Source organism: Juglans regia, chromosome 11 (assembly GCF_001411555.2).
Source record: "Juglans regia cultivar Chandler chromosome 11, Walnut 2.0, whole genome shotgun sequence".
Lineage (NCBI taxonomy): Eukaryota > Viridiplantae > Streptophyta > Magnoliopsida > Fagales > Juglandaceae > Juglans > Juglans regia.
The window spans coordinates 29,566,727-29,591,069 of NC_049911.1; the positions used below are offsets into that span (position 1 = coordinate 29,566,727).

Consider the following 24,343-nt stretch of genomic DNA (forward strand, 5'->3'; position numbering starts at 1 on the left):
CCAATCCTGACGTTATTGTGATCGCCATCAATGGTCCATGGATTAAGCTTTCACAGCTCGATTTTCTAAACCAAATCTTGCTTCATATTGCACGGGGCCCGAAATTCACCTAAAATGATCTCCACGCTAATATTTTCCAGTCAAAACTACTCTTAACTTTATAGATGACTCCAGTTTTAAAGGAAAACGTAGTGTTACGTGCATTTAACCAATGCACATGGCATACCATTAGTCTACTTTAATATAAAGAAAAAATCTTGGTGGCCGAAAAAACGAGGAGTCAGTTGAAGTTGAGAGGAAGGAGTCTCACTTTTCAGAAGGACTCGTTCGTTCAGATGCCAGAGAAGTCCGCTCCATAGCAACCGTAGGGTGTGGAATCAATGTGTGACAGGGAGAGAACCCCACAAAGTGCATAGTGGAATAGTAAAACCCAAGTATCATAGCAACTTTGCGGGGTTTTCTCGTGATGGCTCACAAGCCAATAATACTATTCTAATTTCTCACTACCTTCGCCATCATCATCGGCATTGTCACTCTCTCAAACACCTATAGCCTTCTGGGCTGACCATAAGCTCTCACTTTGATCACATTTCCTCACCGTCCACTTTTAAAAGTGGACAGAGCTACCTCTATCAAAGTTTCGATCTTTTCTTTTAGGCTTCTGGGTGCTTCTGATTCTTCGTTTCAGGCTGTTTTTCTGATCCGGATGTTGCTTTTGGGGTTCGTTACTTTTGACGTGTTTTGTGATTTTGAAAGTTTGGGACCTCTGTGAAAGTCGTGTTACTTTTTTCCTTGGATAGCACTTGTAGTATTTCAATTTTCCTCAGATTTCCTGGATTTTGCATTCTTTGCTGTTGCTTTGAATAAAAATCTCTGAAAAATAGTCATCTTGGAATTTGATTTCGTGGTGGGTAAGCCATGGATTCTTGTTTTGCGACACTGAAGGCCAACGTTCATCCAGTCAAAGTGTGCAGAGGAGTTAGGAATATGGGAACGGGGTTTTGGGGTGAGAGTATAGGGGTGAGCCTAAAACGCAGGGATTTGAGTGCACAATTCTTGAAGAGCTCGGAAAGTGAAGGTAGGAGGGTTACTAAAGTTAAGCCCGGTGTTCCCTTCTCTGTTCTCACATCAGATATCAACAAGGAGGTTGTGGTAAGTGACTTCCGAGCAACGTCAGTCAAATCAGATTTGAGCTAAATTCTTTTTATTAATTGGAGGTGGCGGTAGACTCTCACGGTTGCATTAAAATTTTGATCTTAGACATTTCAGGCCCCCATTTTTGAGACTCCAAGAGTAGACCCGAAAAATGTAGCTTCTATCATACTAGGTGGAGGTGCTGGAACTCGCTTATTTCCTCTTACCAGCAGAAGAGCCAAGCCCGCGGTACGATATCACTACTCGGGCTTTGTGATCTCAAATTTACCCATTTTGCCAACTGATTACTTAGAAGTTTCTTTCTTTATTTTATTTTTCTTGTTTGTGCAATATAAAATGGATTGCACGCAGACCCAGTAATAGGGAATACAAAATGGATGAAGTTGAATATGATCTGCGGGTGGAAGTGGGATTTTATTATCTGATATGATCTGCAGGTTCCGATTGGGGGGTATTACAGGCTGATCGACATCCCAATGAGTAATTGCATCAACAGTGGCATAAAGAAGATATTCATCTTAACACAATTTAACTCGTTTTCCCTCAACCGTCACCTTGCTCGCACATATAATCTCGGGAATGGTGTTAATTTTGGAGATGGTTTTGTGGAGGTAAGATATAAAGGCAGATAGAATACTTCCGAGTTTTCATGTTCTAGGAAATGCATAGTACTTGATGAATTGTAACTTTGTTATAGTCATTTAGAAATTCGAATCTTTCTCAATTTTCTCGGGAATTAGGATGATTTTAGTGGAAGTTCTTTGATGATTTAAAGCCTAACATGATGGACAAACAGGTTTTGGCTGCCACTCAAACACCAGGAGAAGCAGGGAAGAGATGGTTCCAAGGAACAGCAGATGCCGTGAGGCAATTTATATGGGTCTTTGAGGTGCGTAATTATGATTTTAAATCAATTCCGAAGATTATATCCTCATAATACATATTTGGTTTTTTCATTCATGCAGGATGCCAAGAACAAGAGTGTTGAGCATATATTGATACTGTCTGGTGATCACCTCTATAGGATGGACTATATGGATTTTGTGCAGGTAATTATTTTTTAACTACTTACTGGTGGAAGATTTCATCTAGTACTTGGTTACTTAGCTGGAAAATCCTGCTACCTGCAGAGGCATGTTGACACAAACGCTGATATTACAGTTTCATGTGTGCCCATGGATGAGAGGTATGTCTGGTGAAACTTCTGTCACAGTTTGGCACATATAAAGTACGTTAATTCAATTCCTGGTGTCTCAACAGACATCTTATAACTTTTGTATTGTACTGCAGCCGTGCATCAGATTATGGACTGATCAAAATCGGTAACTCAGGACGTATTACTCAATTCTCCGAGAAACCCAAGGGTCTGGACCTGAAAGCAATGGTAAGAAATTGATTTCACTCTTGTTGTATTGACCATGTTTCAGCGTTCTGTGTACATCCTTCTGTCCTCTCTAATATTGGTTATTTTATCTCAACCACATGCACTGCAGCAAGTTGACACCACTTTGCTAGGGCTTTCTGAACAAGATGCCAGAAAATACCCGTACATTGCATCAATGGGTGTCTATGTATTTAGAACTGATGTCCTACTAAAGCTGTTGAGATGGGGATATCCTTCATGTAACGATTTTGGGTCTGAAATTATTCCATCAGCTGTGAGGGAGCACAATGTTCAAGTAAGATTGAATAGATGAAGTTCTATATATATATATATATATATATATATATGTATATATATATATATTGTAATTTATTGTTATAAATATTCCAATACTAATATTATTGAACCATGGAAGCAAAATTTAAGTATGGTAATTGAATGCCTCAGTTTCTTGCTTCATATTCATTTTCAGGCATATCTATTCAATGATTACTGGGAGGACATCGGAACTATAAGTTCTTTTTTTGATGCCAACTTGGCCCTGACCAAACAGGTTGGTGCCACTGTTACCCAAATAACATCTTATAATCAATATTTTTCATAAACAATTTTAAAGAAACTAAATTTTATGATCAAATAGTCTGGCAGCTTTGACTCTTTGAGTCATCTAGAAAGTTCCCTGTAAAAAGGTGGGGAAAAACTTTAGAGACAAATCATTATAAATACAAGAATATAAAAGAGTAGGGGAAAAGCATCACGCATTTAATTATTAACTGGAAATTGTGCATCTTCTGGGAAAGCAAAAAGACATTTTGCATAAACTTCGGTTAAACTTTTGAGTTGGAAATTGTTGCCTTCTTCTTCACAAATGAGAAAACACTCTGAACTAATCATATGGTTCCTCCTTTCAGCCTCCGAAGTTTGAATTCTATGACCCCAAGACCCCTTTCTACACATCTCCAAGATTCTTGCCACCAACTAAAGTTGAAAAAAGCAGGGTATGACCGTAAGCTCGGTATGTGAGATTTGCTTGCTTCTTCTGTCTCACACCTCAACTGGTTCTTGCAGATTCTTGATGCAATTATTTCTCATGGTTGCTTCTTGCGGGAATGCAGCGTTCAGCACTCTATTGTGGGTGTGCGCTCACGTTTAGATTATGGTGTAGAACTTAAGGTGAGGTGACATATTTTATGCTCATGTATTTTTACAAGACTATTTAAAGTCATAGACCATGCTGTCTGCTCTACAATTCACTTGGAAACATTTGGGCACTGATTGTGCCCTCGTGCATCGCGGATGAATTTTGAAACGTGATATGTGCCGCAACAAAGAGGTGACACCCAGAGATTGCATATTGCTGACTAAAAAATAAACAAGTAGGAACAACTCTGTACAAATTTCCATGTAAGCATGTCAAAACTCTGAAAGATAGAAATACTAATCATCCCTGCCAGTGATTGAGTTTTATGAACTCAACTGCCAGTTTTAAGTTATTCTTATCCAGAGTTGCTTCAATAAGATTAAATTGCTCATGTATGCGCAATCATGTTTGAATCTGTTAAAATTAATATTTGATTGGGGGAAATGGTGTGATCTGAGCTTGACTGTTTTTCTCTTCATTTTATGAGTCAACACTGATTATATTTGGTTATGGGACTGGTATCCACTTTCCAGGATACTATGATGATGGGTGCAGACTACTACCAAACTGAATCTGAAATTGCATCTCTGCTAGCCGAGGGAAAGGTTCCAATTGGTGTTGGACAGAACACCAAAATCAGGTGAGATCCCATGGGGCTGGGCCTCTCTCTCTCTCTCATTCGGCGAGATCTATTAGCTAATTTCTGTTGTCAACTTTTTGAAGGAATTGCATAATTGATAAGAACGCCAAGATAGGAAGAAATGTGGTCATCACAAATGGTGATGTAAGTGTAACTTTCTGTGCTCTGCAAATTCTAGACTGCTTTAAAACTGCAAGCTATCCAAATATTCTGCGAATGGTGTTTGAACTTTCCATTGACACCCCACTGAAATAGATTCCATAAACTTCTCAGGGTGTCCAAGAAGCGGATAGACCAAATGAAGGGTTTTACATCCGGTCAGGGATCACCGTCATATTGAAGAATGCAACAATTAGGGACGGAAAGGTCATATAAATCTTTGCACATACAAGAGCTTCCTTCGTCAGATTGAGCCCGTGTTGCAAGTGCAAGAGCAGGCCGTTAGCAAGTTTAAATTGTAGCAGCAATAACCACTAGCAGGAATGCGCCTATTTTTATACCTATAATATATATATATATATATATATATATATATGTATGTATGTATGTATGTATGTAAACGACGAAGAAGGGCTCCTACTTCCTGAATAAAAGAACTTCTGCTCGGTTTATTCATTTCTACTAGAAGTCCACGACTCCACAAGACTGTTAAAGCTAACAAATATTAGTGTAGAGAATGAGATTTGTATATTTGCTTTGGGCTATATAAACCTTGTTTTTTTTTTTTTATTTACATGACTCAACATACCTTGGAATTCTTTCCATGGTATCAGGGCTAAAATACTTAGCTCTGACACCATGTAAAGTGTTACAACACATAGAACTCTACAAGGAGTCTCTTAGCTTATAGAGCCTAAAGCAACCATACAATTTTATCTAAGCAATGCTGGACTATTCTAACCGTGATAAGGAAGAATCTCTTATAGTGCATGAACGAACGAAAATCATCTCTTAAGCTATTATTCATGTATTTATATATTTTTTTTAAAAGTGTTAGAGGTCTACAATAAAATCTTACACAAGGAAATTTACCTGCTGACATGTCTTAATATAATTATGTTATACTTCAAACTAAAAAGAGTTTTGCAATATGATGAAACACATTAAATAATCATTGTATAAACTTTCTTGTGTAAGATTTTAGTGTAAACAAAACATTTCTCTTTTAAATAATAGAAGAATGCATACCCCATACCATTTCGAAAAACAGAAATTTCTACATATATATATATATATATATATCACTTCCAGTTCCAACGAATCCATTTCAGATTTCTTTGTTGAGATGGAGTACAAATTTATGCTATAAAATATTAAAATCAGTGTTGTATATTCTTCACCTATATAAAGTCATATATTCCAGAACACATGTAAAAATATGAATATATCGGGCCGCTCATCTTTAACAGTTTGCTCTAATATAGATTCTAACATAGTTGGGGCTTGGGGGAGTCTCGTTACTCGTTTTCTCATTTTCCACTATTATAGTCCTTGCCGCCGCTTCTAGTCTCTCTCGCTTTCTTCCACTTCTGGACGTTTCTCAGCCTGGCATACATCTTTCGAATTCGAATAAGTTTACGAGACTCTTCAGCAATCAAACTAGCTGTTGAGGAGTTCTCACTGAGGACCACTTCATACCCATCTCGGAAAGAGTCCATTCCTTCAGCAAGAAGTTGCCAGAACAAGCCGCCTATGGCTGCACCTCCTCCGCTAGCAGACGAATAAATTTGTGAGTAAACTGTGTTGAAAAGCTGGTCTCTTTGATTATTACTAGAATACTTCAAAGATTTTCCGAACTCAGCAAGGAGAACTGGCTTGCGCAGGATGTTCTGAGCGTCATGTATATGATCGTTGAGCCAACTGTTCAAAAATGAGAGTTGACTTTCCTCATTCGAGCCTGATAACCTGCTCATCAAAGAAAATGAACCAATTCAGGAAATGGGTTTTGGTTAATTGTTGTCAGTGTTAAGCAGAAACCTTTTTTTTTTTTACCCTACCATTGATCAGGATATGAATGAACTGTGGCAAAGTCAATCCCTGGGATTTGATTATTTGAAATGAAATCTGTTCCTACTTGAAAATTAGGATTCGATGACTCCTTTGATGCTCCATAAAAGCCTTCCAGACCAACTTCTAGCAAGTGATTTCCATCTATGGATTTCAGGTAAGATGCCATCTCTGTAATCCAGGCCTGCCAGATAAAACATCGTTAGTGTAACCAAATAGTTCCTAATTAAAATCAAACTAATTTCGAAGCCTGGCCCCAGCCTAATAGGTTCAGTTTACTTTCCACCCATTCAAGCAGCTAGGCAAAGAAAATCTACTCCTTCAATGTCCAACTGGAAGGCGGGTACTGGGTAGACACCAACAGACAAGTGTAAACTTAAGGACCACCGAGCACAAGTGACAGGCCACCGACTCCACTTTAAAAACATGAGGTTTCTCGGTTTTGAAGAAGAAAATGGAAACCAAGTGATTGAAGAAAACAAAAAATGTGACCGTCTTAAATGACTATGAAATCATTTAAATGTATTACAGGAAAATTTTAATGATTCCTAGCTACAACTGAGGCCTTCGTCCATGTAAAAAGGTATAAAAATGGAAAACCATTCTAGTGCTACGGTGCTATAAGGGACTGAAAAATTGCACATAAATGGGAAAAAATTGCTTAAGAAATTTTCGATCAAAAGAAAATTTTAGAAGCCCACAGAGAGAGAGAGAGAGAGTTTTTGTAGCATAGATGCAAAAATTAAAGAGTCCTGGGAAGGGGGGTTTTGCTAACCTGAATGGTTTTTCCCGATGGATCGGAAGTGCATCTGGGCTCATTCATAAGCTCCCATGCCATTATGGTTGAGTCATCTTTGTAAACAATTCCAGTCAGGCTGTTACGTCTTGTAAGAACAGTCTACAACACAATACCACAAACTATTATCAGTTAAATCCAATATCATCTTTCGTCACAATTAAAATGCCAAGGAACCACAAATAATATACGAGGAATTAAGCAGTTTTAAGTTTTCCTATGTGGGGAATGGGTTTTTCTTATTTCTCTAACTTTCTGTGGTCTGCAATTCACCATTTTCCAGACTATTAAAAAATTAATTAATGCAAAATAAACTCAATAAGAATGTGAAATTTTGTAATATATATACAGCTAAATCATTGGAGAGAGAGAGAGGAATGATGTACTCGACCTTGATGTGGTTCTTGTAGTAACCCTTCGCTACAGAGTTGGTGAAGAAATCGTCGTCAGATGTAATAGACTGGCCCTGACTTCTTGCCCAGTCCACGTACTGTTTCTTTCCTCCAAGGTTCTCGTAGTTATTCACCAAACTCAAAATTAGCTTAATCCCATTCTTTCTTGCTTCAGATATTACAAAATCCAACCCCTATACAGCAAAAACAGGGAAAGCTTTAAAAACGAAAATATAAACAAATAAATGTTTGGATTAAGAAAAAAATGAAGGAAGAATCAAAACTGAGACCTGGAACATTTGTTCATTGTAGGAGCCAGGAGAGTATTGCAGAGGCCTATAACCTCCATCACTGAAAGCCCAAGTTCTTGCTATTGTGAGGCCATGTTTCGTAGCTTCTTGAAAGGCAGAAGAGACCTTGTCTCTCTGAGATGTGTCGGAAGCCACGTACATCAGCCAGTACGCATTGAATCCATTTGCATAGTAGGGGCTCCCATTCAACACAAGCTGGACCCCTCTGGTTTTCACAAATCCATCGTCTGCTCCGACATGTTGGAAAACACCATGGTTTTGGACCAAAATAAGAACTACGAGCGCCAAACCCAAATACTTCATCTTCTTCGCACTAATGCCTGATCTATCTCTGCTTCTTAGCTAAACCCAATAAAAAGATTTCCTGGTAAAGATTATAAAATGAAGTATGTGCCATATATAGATGGATTCGCTTGAAAAAGGTCTGTAGTTTTGTTTTTTTTCTTTTTGTTGCAGTAATAATGTCTTCCATTGTTTTCCCCTATGCGGTTTAAACGATTAGCCAAATATATCCTCGTGGTGTGTGATGGTCTGTACGAGAAGAATAGGGGTAGCATCGTAGAATTGTTATAGAAATAAAAAGATTATTTAAAATAAAATTTTAAATTAATATGATTTATTAAATTTATTATATAATAAAAATAATTATATATATAATTACGTTAATTTGTATATTTATTTTTATATAATAAATTAAATATGTTCTTGTCCAAATGGTTGGGGGCAATAACTATTCGACCACCCCAACTTCCATGTCACAGTCGTTTGGTTTGTCAGTTGTCACTAAGATCATGGGCTACTGCAATTTCCTTTTGGACTTTTACGCAGCAAGTGTCGGTCAAACAACTCAAAATGTCCACAAAGTGATTTGAAGAGATAATTTATTAATAGTAAAATAAAAATTAAATTATTTATTATATTTTATATAAAAATTTAAAAAAAATTATTTTGAGATTTGAAAAAATTAAATTATTTATTATATTTTATATGATAATTTAAAAAAATTATAATAATAAGATGATATGAGTTGAAATATAAGAATTTATTTTTTTTAACATGATAAATATAAGAATTAATGAAAGAAATATGTAGGATAATATCACATGAATACTTGGATAAGGATGAAATGAGGTTAAACCATGAATCCAGCACTCGTCAACGTCACATTCTGTGAAAAAGATACGTGCTTTCCAACCAAATAACATGGCCTTACATGTGTCTACATTTCATTTGGGTATGGTGTGCCATATCTTAGAGTTAGACCCATTTTTATACGGTGAAAGGAGCATCCACGATTATGCCCAGATCGACGGAAATAGTTCATTCTTTATAGTTTATCCCCCTTTAAGCAAGAAAATTATGGTTTATATGAAGGACTACCTTATTAAAGTGGGTATTTATTGTATCAACAATTCAAAACAATTCTTGCCTATTCCTTTAGACTTTATTGTGTTTGCTTTGCCATATGGGTTTGGATATTTTTGACGGAAAGTGAGCTCAAAGCTGGCTATTCGAAATAGTGGCGCAAATCAAGGCGAAATTTCGTGCTGTGGACTCTGCTAGGAAGTGATCTTCTACATCAGTTTGTGGAGGAAATATGACAGAAATAACACGTGGAACACGACAATTAGTACTAGGAAAATGACCTCTTTTGACTATGTGACATCGGGAGATCGTGTACGATGATCACAAGAGTAATTGAAATGCTGAGTGAAGGGTTGTAGAGTGGAATGGGATTGATGGAAGGAGAACTCTCGAGACTTTTGGAATGACGTAAATGGAGACAAGCCCAAAGATTCAAACGCGCAATGGAGAAGTAAAAGACGGTCACTAACCAAAGCAAAGAATAAAAGCTGAGAGAGAGCATAAATCACGGGAAAGTTTTTGTTTCAATGTGCTGGTTTGGATAACAAGGTGAAGTGAGGTGAGATTAGATTAAATGAAATAATTTTAGATAAATTAAATAAAATATTAATTTTTAATATTATTATTATTTTAAAATTAAAAAAATTAAATTATTTATTAATTTTATATAAAATTTTAAAAAAATTATAATGAAAATAACATACTATCCCGGACATAATTGGTCATTTTGTGGTCACAACCCACTTAGTTGGTCGGCATCAGTACTTCTTCTATTGTCTTCCAAATTAAACATAACGTTGAAATCCTCAGTACTCTTACATGACTCACGGCCATAACATTTTACTTTCTTTAAATGACGAATAAATTGTTGTAGTTTATAATTGATTTTTTTTTTAAGTATACTTCATTTCATTTTATAAATTGAAGTTACAGTTGTGACTTATTAATATAAGAAAATTTTGAACTACAAGTCAAACTACGTATCTGTTTTAAAACATTTCCAAACATAAATTCATTTATGATAGACATTATCTTAACTTCTATAATTGATTTCAAATGTAAGTTAACTATTCCTTTTGAAATATAAATTTAGATGTGATTTGAACTAATTTCCATTGGACTATTGTAAATGATATCGGGATTTACCTAATAACACTATGTGCCATGTGCTGGACATCAATGCAGCATGAGTCTTGATATGTATATACACGTGATTAAGAGAGATTGTAGCTTTCAACTAATTAGAACAGTAGCACATTGGATTGGGTAAAGCATCAAAATAGGTGAATAAGTATAATATTTTTACAAGAGAAGTGAGGCTACAATCATAAATTTTTTTTATAAAAATAAATCTATAAGCTGATGTGATTTTATATGATACGTTATATTTATTTTATAATAAAAATAATTTTATAATTTAACGTATCACATAAAATCACGTCAATTTATGAATTTATTTTTATAAAATTTATTTGTGATTAAAATATTTCTCTTGTCACAAATAACAAAAAGTATTTTAGTTTTTGATGTTAAAAAACAAGTTTCACATAATATAATTATTGTTTGATCTTATTGTTGCAATGATCAATTCTATAAACTTTTAGTTTTGATGTTAAAATAGTATGTCTAAATTAATGGCATTTCTCATCGATATATATATATTAAAAAAGAGTATTTTAACTTTGCAAACATCATGCGTGAAGCTGTTTGTACTTAATTTATGTATATGACGACATTGTCACGTGGATTAGATATTAACACCCATCGGCCACGAGAACATTGCACGTGGATCGTAAACAATATTAATGTCACAACCGTATTGGAAGATGAATAATGAATATTCATATTACATGGTCATTATGATGTGTTACTTCGAAAACAAAAAATAGAAAAGGAAGAAGGAAACATGGTGTCAGTTCTGGCATTATAACGTCATCACTTTCTAAAAACATGGTTTTTTTTTTGTTTTTTTTTTGCCCGCAGCTCAACAGTTAAAGGGAAATACTTTGGGTCTCGAATTCGGGACCCAAAGTATGTCCTGAATGTTTTTTTTTTTTTTTTTTACTGAATGATTAAAAAAATATTTTTTAAAAATATTTATAATAATTAAAAAAAAATAAAAAAATAAAAAATCTATTCGGAACACAAAATAAGTCCCAAATTCGGGAGCAGTGCCCGTCTTTGTAATATGTTTTGTAGTCAGAGATATTCAGCAGAGGACTTTTTTGTTATTTGGGATGCAGACTACTTTGGACTGTCATATCACGTCCCTTGAGCTCCAAAACGATACAAAAGTACTGAATAAATGAGAAGGCATCAACAGACAGACATTATGGGAGGAACTCGTGAATCTGAAACAGCTGTGCATATTTTTCTTTTGAAATTGATAAATGGGTCCTTTATTTTTCGCATATTTTCTTTTGTAGCGGACTCAAATACACTGGGTATTGCTGATTGTTAGGGCTCAAATATAAAAGTTAGGGGTCGGCTCAAATGTTACGCCGACTGCGATCTTTTTGAAGTATATTATTGGGTATCGCTTAATTTACAAGTGTAGGCCCAAGTCCCACCCCAACTGTATTAACCGGCCTGTGATATTTGAGCTCGTGCCAACGTAACCAATATGAGCGGTGCTATTCTCACAGCTGGGAGCTCCCGCTGGAGCTCTCGTTAGTATTTTTGAAATGTATTTTTTTATATTTTTTTATATATATTTTTAATACATTTAAATATTTTTTAAAAAATAAAAATATTATAATATTATTAAAAAATATTTACTTAATTATTAACTAAAAAATAATAATAATAATAATCACAGCCGTAGAAATTAACGGTAAAAACTAACTATAAGAATAGTATTTTCCAACCAATATTGGGCCATTGGCGTCAAAGTCAATGGGGATCCGATAAGAATTAGTACGGTTTGGATTGGAGTGAATTCAGATCAATCTTTAATAATTGGATAAATTCGGGTCAACTCTTGAGCGGTTCGATTAATATGAATCGATTTGAATTGACAAAACCCCAATTAATTATTTTCGTAGCTTGGTTTAAGAAACCAATCTCCACTCTCTCCCTTTATCCTTTAAAAAAACTAAAACTAAAACAAAAAAGAGTCATTACTTGTATCTTACAAATTACAAGTGCTCCTTTAAGTGTTATGATATGATAATACGGAGGAGAGGAAGAATTTTTCTAGGCTAAGATAGATGTAGAAGTTTTAACTTTTAACCCTACTTCAAAATGAATCCCACCTTACTAATAGTTAGACCTTTTGCAAATTTTTTAAAGAGCGGTGCTACTCTGCCGCTTGAGTAGCACCGTTCGTTTATACCGCTAGTCACTTTTTATTTTTATTTTTTATTTTTTTATTTTTTAAATATTTTTGAAAATAAAAATAGAAAGTATTTTTAAATGTTATTATAATTTTTTTTAAAAATATATATTTAAAAATATAAAATATATATATAACAAAAATTTACATTTCTCGGTGGCCACCTTCGAATTCATCTGTGACTCGGCAGCGTCCTTGTAAAATAGCTAGGGACGTGATAGACATAAGAATAAATCTTCACAATTTCTTTATACTCTACATTTTATATATTATTTTTAATTTTATTATATATTTATTATATAAATAATGAATAGAAAATTTGAAATAATTAAAAAAAATAAATTTTAAAATTTTAAAAAAGTGGAGTGAAGAGTGTGGTGGAGGCTGTATAGCAAAACTCTAATGAGATCGCCTTGCTTGACGAGAACTGTACGATATTAGAGCATTCTCATTAGATTGACTAAATGTATATTTAAATTTTAGTTAATATCACGTGAATTTACATTTATCTATTCTATTTAAATTTAATCTCCATATTAGATTATCTATTTACTATCTATATAATAATAAAATATTATTATTTTAATAATTAATTAATTTAATTTAATCACATTTTATAATTATACTAATTAAATGTTAATAATAATTATATTATAATTAAAAGTATTATTAAATATTAATAATAAATATATTCTAAATGTTAAATTAATTATATTCTAATTAATTTAATTTATTTGATTAGAATGAGAAATTAATATTTTAATGTTTGATAAAATAATTATAGTTAATTATATTTAATAAAGTACTATAGTTAAAATTTAAATTATTTTATAAATGTTCAATATAACGTAGAATTTTTTTAACATAAATTATTTAAATTTTAGTCCTCTTTTAATTTCGATCGAACCAATAAGATGCTTCTATAGTGGTGGTTTCTTGTGATCCTATCTAACACCTTGCTTCTGTTTTTTCAGCTCAAACCACCCACACGTGATCACCTGACAATTATGGCACGTTGGCGTATCTTCTAGCCCTTTTCATCTCATTTTATTGACTTGTTCAGATTGATATTTTTTATTTTTTTTTAAGAAAAAGGAGCAGTTTGCGTGACCGGCGCGTCTGGTTTCATCGGATCATAGCTGGTCATGAGGCTGCTAGAGCCTGGTTACACTGTTCGAGCCACCTAACGCGACAGGTTCGGTCTGGTCTCACGCCGTTAAGTAAAAATTGTGCAGTTTGGAAAAAATAATAATGATTCTTTTTTGGTGGGGTGGGGGTGTCACTGTCGGGTCTGGTGGTTCCATGGAATCTGAAGAGGGTCGAGCATTTGGTGGAAGGAAAATGCTAAAGCTTTCGCTGGGACTCTTAGAATTTTAGTGTGTTTTATAATGTATATCTTTTAGTTATTTTTTTATATAGATTTTTTTAATAATTTTTAATAGTTTTAAAAAATAAAAAAAATTCATAATATTATTAAATAATACTTTCTTAATCATAAAGTAAAATAAAAAAATATTTTTTTATAATTTTTCATTTTACTTCGTAATTAAAAAAATATTTTTTAATAATTTTTTTTTTAATTTTCTAAGTAAGAAAATATTTTTAATCATATTTTTAATTTATTTTATTTTTTTAAAATATTAAAAAAAATTTAAAAATTTATATAAAAAATAACTTAAAAATTTTTTTTATGTAAACACATGTTCCAGCTGGAGCGGGAGCTGTAGCATTCCTCCATGGTGGGATTGCCCAAAGCAGAGACGCACCTAACACTCTGGAAGGCTGACCTGGCTGACGAAGGAACCTTTGACGCCGCGATTGAAGGGTGCACCGGATTGTTTCACGTGGCCCGCCTATGGACTTCGAGTCGAAGGACCCCGAGCCCGAGGCGTGAGTGCGACCTGTATATTTTGGTCTTTCTTAGCCCATTTACTAGTATATGATTTTAGGATATTTATAAATAATTCTTCTCATTAATTATTAATTATTAATTATATTTTATATTATATAAAAAAATAAAAATAAAAACCATTTTAAATATAAAGATAAATAGTAGTTAGTATATAGCAAATCCTTATATTATTATTATTTTTACCTCACGTGGTAGTGTTATGTATTTTATGAAAAATGATATTTTTATAATGATATTTTAAAATAATTGCATTTTTGCAAAATAATTTATAAAAATAATAATTTTTCACAAAAATACCATTATTTTAAAACATATTCCTAGAAAAGTTTTTAAAAAATGGTATCTATGTCGTTACTCTCTTAATAAACCCTTTAGTATTTTAGATATACATGGAAGTAATCCTTGGGGCTTTACGAGTAAACCTCTATATATAGTATTATAGTTAAGATTCTCTATAATTTTGAGAGGTAAACACAGACTAATATGCAGATTTCACAGCATTAAATGTTTTCAGTAAATAATACAGATCCCATTATTAAATATAATGGGACTCACACGAACATATGGAAAATGTTCGATTAGAACATTCCTAATGAGTTGCATAATCATACGTGAATAAATAAGAAAAGAAAATTTTAACTCGGTTAATTAAATACCTATTTTAATTTATTATTTAATTGAGTAAGTAGATGGTTGTTCGATCTGCGGAATGAAGTGATAAAGCCAACGGTCAACGGGGTCTTAAGCATCATGAAAGCATGCGTCCAACGGTCCAAGCAAAAACCTTCGCAACTTCGCAGGCTTGTCTTCACATCATCCGCTGGAGCCCTTGATGTTTCAGAGCACCAAAGGCCAGTCTATGATGAAAGCTACTGGAGTGATGTTGAATTTTGCAGTACCAAAAAGATGACTGGATGGGTCAGTTTTCTGACCTCACATGTTTTATAATACATGTCATAAAAAATGATATTTTTGTAAAATGACCTTATTTTTATGAGATAGTTTACATTTTTTAAAATATTATTGTATAAAGTATTGTCAAAAGTGACGTGTTTTTACTATTTTTCTTAAAAAAAAACATTATTCTAAGCAGATATTTAATGATTCATTTATCTTTCATTTTTTATTTATATTGGACTATCTGACTTGATAAAGAAATTAGAGAAGATTTCAATTAATATTGTACATCCATGATAGATGATACCATGTAAAGATTAGTGTCTAACAACATTTTGTAAAGCCTCCCCAATAGTATAGGAGAGAATATCAGCTCAGACAAAATTTAGACTGAACATTAGACTTGGCATCTTAACATTTTGAAAGTTTTTCGAATGTCCAGATGTATTTTGTGTCAAAGACACAGGCTGAGCAAGCCGCATGGAAGTTTGCCAAAGAGAACAACTTGGATTTCGCCAGTGTTATACCCCCTGTACTGGTTGGACCATTTCTCATGCCCTCAATGCCACCAAGTCTCATTAACCGCGCTATCCCCTATCACTGATACAAATCGTCATGCCCTTGTTTATCATAATTCTTGAATTTTCTCACCCAGTTTGGTAAGGGTGTAACTGATTCGATTTAATCCGGTTTTGAACAAAATTAAAGACTGAATTGGTATGAATCGATTTTATATTTTAAAATTCTGATTACGCACCGGTTACCCTCCTAAAAATCTGTTTATCAATTTCAGTTTTACAATTTCAATTTATTTTTAAATTAATTTATTATTTATCAATCTTATGATTTATCAATTTTATTTTTAAGTATTTTTTCTCAATTTAAGTGGTTCTTATGATAAAATGTTATTAATATATATATATATATATATTTTGATTGGGGAGGGGGTTTCGAACTCCATACTTCCATTTTGGAGGTTGAGGGTTATATCAATCAGTCCACAAGCATTTGGCTATTAATATATATATTTTTTATATTTAAAGTATATGATCAATTAAATTTTCATGTTTAAGATTAAATTTTTATTTTATAAATTATAATAACATTATCTTACATATAATTATAATTTATATTATTACTATATAAAAATAATATTATATATAATATTAAAAAAATAATTTAAAATATATATTATATGGAACCGGTCCGGTCCGAGCCGAGCCTAAAAAGTCTAGAATCGGAACCGAACCGATACCGACTGGTTTTTCCATCTTACATATAATTATAATTTATATTATTCTTATATAAAAATAATATTATATATAATATTAAAAAAATAATTTAAAATATATATTATATGGAACCGGTCCGGTCCGAGCCAAGCCTAAAAAGTCTAGAATCGGAACCGGACCAATACCGACTGGTTTTTCCATTAAGGAAACTGATTCCAGACTGGACCAGTTTAAAACTGGACCTGTTCCACCTATTCGGGCATGTTCGGTCCGGTTTCCTGATTTTCTGGTTTTTTTTTTTATGCTCTACCATTTGGTTGACAGACTAGATGAATCTAACATCCAAACACTTAACACTCAACTCTCAAATTATTAAACTCATCTCAACTCAAAACCTCTTTACACATGGACCTATAGCTTTTTTTTTTTCAATTCAACACTTCTTTATATACGAGACTCACAATCTTTTTCAACTTCTCATAGATATATCTAAGCTCATCTTAACATTCAAACACATTTAAATTCATTTTAGGTAAATCCCATAAAACTTACTTCACCATCTCAACTCATTACTATTCATAAATAACTCAACTCAATTCAACTCAATATTTAAACACGACTTTAATCTATACCTGGTTTGTGTACAGCTCCTGTTATCCGGGAACTGGACCTAAGCCTAGTCGGTCCTTTGTATGCCTTCACTCACAATAATGTGTTTAACTGCAGGTATGAAGCTCATTATTCGATCATAAAGCAAGGCCAATTTGTTCACTTGGATGACCTTTGCATGGGCCACATTTGTCGATTTGAGCACCCCAAGGCAGAGGGCAGGTATATTTTCTCCGCATGCGATGCTACCATTCTTAATGTTGCAAAATTGCTCAGAGAAAAATTCCCATAGTACAATGTCCCCACAAAGTAAGCCCTAGTCCCCACCGTCCTGACATTTTTGCATTCGTTGGTGTCTTTAATGTCTTCCATAAAGCTGTAAGTTGGAGTCTAATTGGGCATTGAATGCTCAGATTCAAGGGTGTGGACGAGAGCTTGGAGATTATCTCTTTCAAAAAAAAGATTAAAGATTTGGGGTTTCAGTTCAAGTACAGCTTGGAGGACATGTTTGTGGAAGTGGTCCAAACATGCCGGCCAAGGGATTGCTTCCTCCGGCGGCTGAAAAAACTCTTGACGGCACAAACTAAGGTTGTAAGTGTTGTACGTGTAACAAGTATTCTGGTACTCAAAATAATGGTCTTTTAAATCTCTTCTGAGATCAGGGCTATCTCCCGTTGTGATCTCAAGGGGAGAATTAATTTGAGAGTTGTATGAACTGATGGTTTGTAATGTAAATTTATTTGTGGCATGTAATGCCTCCTCAAATTATTGCGATTGTTCCCTTCAACGTGGAGTAGTGCAGGGCATGAAGGATCTAGCATCTTCTAAAAACAGTCCATTTTATGATCCTATTTGCAACCATCCAATATAAAAGTGCCACTTCATAATAAACATTAAAATATATTTTAAATTTAATGTTTCATCTATTTTAAATCTTACATAATCACCTTTCACCTTGGTGCCCTCGTTCTGATGACTATGCACTGTATTCTATTTTATATTCTGCTTTTATTGGTACATGATTCGCAGAGTACTTCATCGATTTAATTAGGAGCGGTTTTAAGCCACAACTTGAATATGACTCGCTAGGAGTACTAGCATTGGTACGGTCAAAGTTTTACGCAAATTTGGCTAAGATCAATAAAGTTAAATCCCACTTTTAGTTAATTTGAGATGAATTTAATTTTAGCTATTTCATTCACATTAAATCTTCACATTAAAATAATCCATTTTTTATTATATAATAATAAAATATTATGAGATGAATTTGACTTTGGCTATTTCATTCACATCTAGGGGTGAATTCAGTCCAGTCCAGTCGGTCTTAAAGAGATTTTGTAGACCGGATCGGACCTATTCGGTCTAAGATTTTCCCATCTTGGACCGGACCAAACAGGCATAAGGACCAGTCCGGTCCCATTTGGGACGAGTCGGTCCGGTTAGTCCATTCAACCCAACTCTATACCAAATGGGCCGCCTCATCCTGACACCTCTGCTAACAACACGTGTGGTATCAAAGGATCCCCCACCTCACTTCCAAACCATCGGCGTGTGGCCCACATGCACTAATACAAAGGCACAAGAAGACTTTTTTCTGCCGCAGATCTGTCATTCCGATATCTTCGATTTTTCTGCTATGTTATCGTTTTCCCTAACCGATGATCTTGAAAAAAGGATTAAGTATCTCTCCAAAAAATATCTCAGGATAATTGACTGCAGTGCACCCTCTTGCACTGCCTCTAGTAGTGGCTTACCAATAGACTATCTTTTAAGATAGAACCATCTTTGTAGGATAAGAGTAGGGACCAAGAAATTAGTACCAAAATCTTTTTTTTACCACTTTTGCACTGTAGTTTTTGTAATGGGGTATTTGTTGGGATCCCCACCACCTCATCATATATCATCTTTTCTAATATTAATGAAGTTCACTTGCTTGCTTAGGAAAAGAAAATACTAACAGAGAATCATATCTGCCTTCTAAGAAAGAAGAAGAAAAAAACCATTCTCAAGCATAGATAATGAAAACTAAAAATTATACAGGTCTCAAAAACGGAAAATTAAAAGAAGGTCTAAAAAAATAAAACAAAGAAGACTAGAAGTCATATTTAGTAATTTACATCAAAAGCTCTAAAAACAACATAACTCTCGCTTCTTAGTACAAGTTACATCAATACAAATTATACAATTATCCTCTTAGCAGCTTCTAGCCTCCTACATCTCTGGGTTTGTCATATTTTTCAGTTTTTACAGTACGCTGTAAAGTGTAAACAAATAAATTATTAGCAAAAGTGAAAACTGAAAAGTAACAAGCTAAAACAAATTCACCTCGTTAATTTGCATTGGTTGTAAACATTGTATTTGAAGCCTCCATAGAGTTTTCACCTTCCCGAACAAGTTCTATACAATAAAAAAAATTATATAAATTTAAATAACGTATAGTATTATAGATCATAAAATTTATAAAATGACATAAATAAGAAACATACTCAACTGCCTCTCAAAATCCTCCACCTCATTTATTAAAGTCCTAAGGCTAATTGGAGTATAAGAAGAACGAAATCAATTTTGTGCACAAATGAGACCATCAACCATCATTGGAGATAAATTATTTCGTAAAGGATCAAGGACACGACATGTTGTGGTAAATGTAAATTCAGATGCCAGTGTACCAGTATTGCAAGTATATCGCGTGCAACTTTTAAAAGCACGCGATATCTAACTGAATTAATTGTTACTTTGTTACTAATTTAGAGTATGTCAATGTATTATAATTTATGATAGTTCTAAGTTAATGCATAATGAGCTATATACAACTTTTTACATTTTGTATATGAAGCAATAATTATAACTGCATAAATAATTTAATTATCCATACATGCTTTATATTTACTTGCAACTTAGGTCATAGATGTAGATTTACTAATTAGTTAATGGTGAATTGGCGATAGGTTAGTTAATTGATATCATACATTAGTTAAATATAATTTACAATAATATTTTTAATTGATTTATATTTACTTACAACTTAGGTATTTTCCAAAAAATTTATCTAATAACTTTAATTAGATCATAGATGTAGATGTTAGTAACTAGTTAATGGTAAATTGGTTATAGGTTAATTGATAATATATAATTAATAGAATATTAATTTTTAATTACATATTAAAAATTATTATATTGTGAATGAGGATATATTAAATGAAATTTCATAATTTATTATACAATTATTATATAAAAAAATAAAAATGATTTTTTTCATATTCGGTCGGTCCGGTCCCGAGGTGAGAAATCCCCACCCTGGGACCGGACCAAAGACTAAAAATTCCCCATTCCCTGGACTGAAATTGGCCATTGATTTTTTCGGTCCGGACTGACCATCTTTCATCCATATTCACATCAAATCTCCACATTAGATTATTCATTATATAGTAATAAAATAATATTAATTTAAAAAATATTAATTTTAATTATTAATTTATTTAATTTTATCGTATTTTACCATTCTACCTATTTTTTTAATTTTAATTACCTGATTTATTTAATTTTATTTAGGCCCTTTTTTTCTTCATATATTTCAGTAGAAAGAGCAAAAGCCAGTTGAGAGAGATGAAATAATAGTAAATAATTGATTTGGTAGTGCTACAGGACACATCCAAATATGACAAAAAGTTTAGATTTACTGTAGTTGAAGTCTATCTTTTTGGAATTTGCCTAATCCAATATCATCACCTTTTATTTCCTAATAAGCTATTCGAAGTAGTTTTTTAGAATTTAGCTAATTCATAGAGATGCTCTTAATATGCCACTTTTTAATTTTTATCCATGCAATCAAAATTTTAAATTATTTTTTAATTTTCATATACTTTCTAATGTATATTTTATTTTTCATTTTCATAATTTCTAATAACCTATACATCAAAATACATAAAATTTGTCTAACAACCTAAATTAATTTTGTCGTCAAGCAAAAAGCTTCAAAATATGTAAAAAAAAAAATGAGCTTTAATCTCGCATATCAACAACCTAAAAAAATGATAAATACACAATATTTTTTACAATACTTTACATAATTATATTTTAAAATAAGAAATATAAATTATCTCATAAAAATAACTTCACACTTAAAAAAAATATATCCTTAATCTAAAATGGGGAGGGGGCCAAAATTAACTCGAGGGAGATGGAGGAGAGAGAGCTGGGTGAGGGAGATGCAGAAGTGGGGTTTCACACTTTCACTAGGTAGAGGAGATGCGGAGTGAGAGAGAGAGCTAGGTGAGGGAGATGGAGGGATGCGGGGCAGGGGAGATATGGGAAGAGGGAAAAAAAAAAAAATTAAAATAAAAAGCTAGTTGGCCTTCCCATATCAGACGGGATCAATCATAACATTTTCTTAAAAACAAATCTCAAAGAGCAATAATAGCCGGAAAATGATAGATTCACTGCTGGTAGCTCTTGTTGGGAGTCACTGCTGGCTCTATTATATATTTTTTTATGTGTTTTTTTACAATTAATTTTATATAAATATTTTTAATAATTTTAAATATTAAAAAATAAATAAATAAAATTATAATATTATTAAAAAATACTTCCTTAATTATGAAGTAAAAAAAAATTATTTTTTTATTTTACTTCGTGATTAAAGAAGTATTTTTTAATAATTTTTGTTTACTTCATGATTAAGGAAGTGTTTTTTAATAATATTATAAATTTATTTTAATTTTTTTAAGTATTTAAAATTGTTAAAAACATCTATATAAAAATAATTGTAAAAAAAACACATAGAAAAATATATACTAGAGCCAGCGGTGGCATCCAGCGGGAGCCACCAGCGGTGGCTCTAGCATCACTCATAATAGCCTTGCAACCCAATTATATTTTACAATTCGCAGTGCTATTCTGTCGTTTATATCTGTTCGCTATAAGTTTCTGTTAGGTCAAAATCAACTTTTTATTTTTTTATTGATAGTTTTTTATCATTTTAAAATATTTTAAAAAAATATAACAAAAATCAATACACTAATAGTCATATTTTTAATTATTAAATAATTTTTTTTTTAAATATATAAGATGTCAAAATAACATTATTCTTCTACAGTTGGCTCACTTCCTCGTTTTCTTCAACACCAGCTACTTCCCTGAAACGTGCCTCTCTACCTCACAAATCTTTCGGTATTTGCCTCTTTCAGGAATTTATGGACCCTTACCTGTTCCTTTTTGAGGCTCGATTGGAGTTAAGAGTTGTCTCCACTTACAATTTTTTTAAAATTTTTATATAAAATATAATAAATAATTTAATTTTTTAATTTTTTAAATAATAATAATATTTAATTTAATTTTTAACTTTCATCTCAACTCATCTCATTTTAACTACCTGTCCAAACCCTCGCATGGCTCTGTCTCTTTTCCTTTCCATTCTGTCTCCATTATTTTCTCAGTTTTGATTCTTTTTCACCCCTTAGAGCATTGGCATTGGACTCAATCTTCAAAATTTGATGATTTTAGCTTTAAACTCCTGGCATTGGATTCATCATATGCTCAAATGTCAAGCTTTGAGCTACAGTAGATTTCTCTTCATCTTCAAATTTGAAGACTCACTATTCACACTCTATAACCATTATTTTATTTATTTAAATTAGTGTTTCTCAATTTTGAGCCACAATATATTTAAGTTGAGAAACAATAATTTAAATATCAAATTAAATTATTAATTAACATATAGTTAGTGTAATTGTAAAATATAAAAAAAATAAATTAAAATATTATTATTAACAAAATAATATTATATTATTATTTTGATGAATCCAATAGTTAATCCAATGTGGGGTTATAGATAGAGAAGTTTTAGATTTATGAAAAATATGTACTTTTTATCAAATTTTGAAGATGAAAATGATGAACCCAATACTAATGCTCTTAGGCCTTTGTTTTGATGCAGCCCAGCGCTTTAAATGAAAATTTTAATAATAAAAAAAAAGTCATTTTCGTATTAACATTCAGTTTGGGAGATGTGAAACCAGTTCAATTATTATTATTCGACTCATTCCATTTTACTTTGACCAAGAAATTTTAACTTCAATGAGTCAAATTGTAGAAAATATATAAAGTTGTGGATTGAAATTAATTTACGATTAGATTATTAGTATATCTCACATCAACTTTTGCATTGCAAGATACCAAGTAAAGGTTGTGAATTAGTGAGAAACACCTTGCAAACACTCATGGGTACTGACCAATAGTAAAATAGTACGGTGAGGAAAAGATAAATATAATTATAATATTTTAGACTATCGAATTCCATAAAATCCTCTTTAAATGTCTATTTTTGTGTCGATTATCTTGAAATCTTTTAATTCAAACAAAATATATATATATTTTTTTTATCACAAACAAAAAATTTAATGCAAAATTTCAAAGCCGACGATCGGTATAATTGAAATTTGGAGCTCTCTCTAATTGGACGATCCCCTCCTCCACCCCTAATCTACCCTATAGATTTCTTTAAATCTCAACCAACGAATTTAATTGTAGAAAATTTGTCATTCAGTGAAAGTCAATAATTCAGATAAACAAAAGAATCCTCCCCCACCCCTTACGTTTTCTATGAAACAGACACGTATATTAAATTTACAGGTTCTAGAAACAAAGAACGCCTAGAAATTATTCTGAAACCGATTTTTTACCTACCGAAATATTTTATTTATATATGAATTTTACTATTTATTATTCTCACACATCATACTTATTTTTATTTATTTTTAATTTGATTATTTCTAAATTAATGGAGTTTTTATTTTCATTATTTATACACCATATATTTATTAAAATAAAAAATTATGTATGATGTAAAAATTATTAGTAAAATTTTTCTTTCTATACTTAACAATGAAGTCAACACAGAGGAAGGTCAGGTGATCTGGACATACACCCAAAAGTGTTCGTTTAGGAAGCTCTACTAAACTTTCGTTTAGATAATAAAAATATTTTATTTTATTTTATTGTTATAGGTTCGATTCTTTAATTTTTAAAATAATAATAATATTAAAAAATAATATTTTATTTAATTTTAAATTTTTATCTCAATTCATCTCGTACAATCTCATTTGAATCAAATCAACTCATTATCGAACAGCTTACTTAAATCTGTACCAGTGATACCAGCTACCAATCA

At 32.2% G+C, this 24,343-nt stretch overlaps 2 protein-coding genes and 1 pseudogene across 2 annotated transcripts; 2 read left to right on the forward strand and 1 right to left on the reverse strand.

Annotated features, from left to right (window-relative positions):
- The first annotated feature begins 275 nt into the window (after positions 1-275).
- On the forward strand, positions 276-5,049 carry LOC108991357 (glucose-1-phosphate adenylyltransferase large subunit 1-like). The gene is made up of 14 exons (XM_018965579.2): positions 276-1,152; positions 1,261-1,383; positions 1,593-1,766; positions 1,952-2,044; positions 2,121-2,204; positions 2,286-2,341; positions 2,446-2,539; positions 2,649-2,834; positions 3,012-3,092; positions 3,451-3,537; positions 3,608-3,712; positions 4,214-4,320; positions 4,404-4,464; positions 4,594-5,049. The coding sequence occupies exons 1-14, from the start codon at positions 919-921 to the stop codon at positions 4,693-4,695; spliced, it is 1,587 nt and encodes a 528-aa protein (XP_018821124.1). The 5' UTR covers positions 276-918; the 3' UTR covers positions 4,696-5,049.
- A 516-nt stretch (positions 5,050-5,565) lies between these two features.
- Positions 5,566-8,290, reverse strand: LOC108991358 (mannan endo-1,4-beta-mannosidase 7-like). Its single transcript, XM_018965581.2, has 5 exons — positions 7,806-8,290; positions 7,515-7,709; positions 7,103-7,225; positions 6,318-6,511; positions 5,566-6,225 (listed from the first exon to the last, which is right to left on the reverse strand). The coding sequence occupies exons 1-5, from the start codon at positions 8,127-8,129 to the stop codon at positions 5,790-5,792; spliced, it is 1,272 nt and encodes a 423-aa protein (XP_018821126.1). The 5' UTR covers positions 8,130-8,290; the 3' UTR covers positions 5,566-5,789.
- A 5,242-nt stretch (positions 8,291-13,532) lies between these two features.
- On the forward strand, positions 13,533-17,762 carry LOC108991360 (annotated as a pseudogene).
- Positions 17,763-24,343: the final 6,581 nt, after the last annotated feature.

What these genes read in the sequence shown, in the direction of transcription:
- LOC108991358 (XM_018965581.2), bottom strand. Translation starts at nt 8,129, where the DNA reads ATGAAGTATTTGGGTTTGGCGCTCGTAGTTCTTATTTTGGTCCAAAAC. An exon ending in ACTACAAGAACCACATCAAG is followed by an intron (nt 7,226 to 7,514) that starts GTCGAGTACATC and finishes ATTGTGTTGTAG; the next exon opens with ACTGTTCTTACAAGACGTAA. An exon ending in CATTCATATCCTGATCAATG is followed by an intron (nt 6,226 to 6,317) that starts GTAGGGTAAAAA and finishes TTTGATGAGCAG; the next exon opens with GTTATCAGGCTCGAATGAGG.
- LOC108991357 (XM_018965579.2), top strand. Translation starts at nt 919, where the DNA reads ATGGATTCTTGTTTTGCGACACTGAAGGCCAACGTTCATCCAGTCAAA. An exon ending in GCAGAAGAGCCAAGCCCGCG is followed by an intron (nt 1,384 to 1,592) that starts GTACGATATCAC and finishes TATGATCTGCAG; the next exon opens with GTTCCGATTGGGGGGTATTA. An exon ending in TGAGGGAGCACAATGTTCAA is followed by an intron (nt 2,835 to 3,011) that starts GTAAGATTGAAT and finishes ATTCATTTTCAG; the next exon opens with GCATATCTATTCAATGATTA.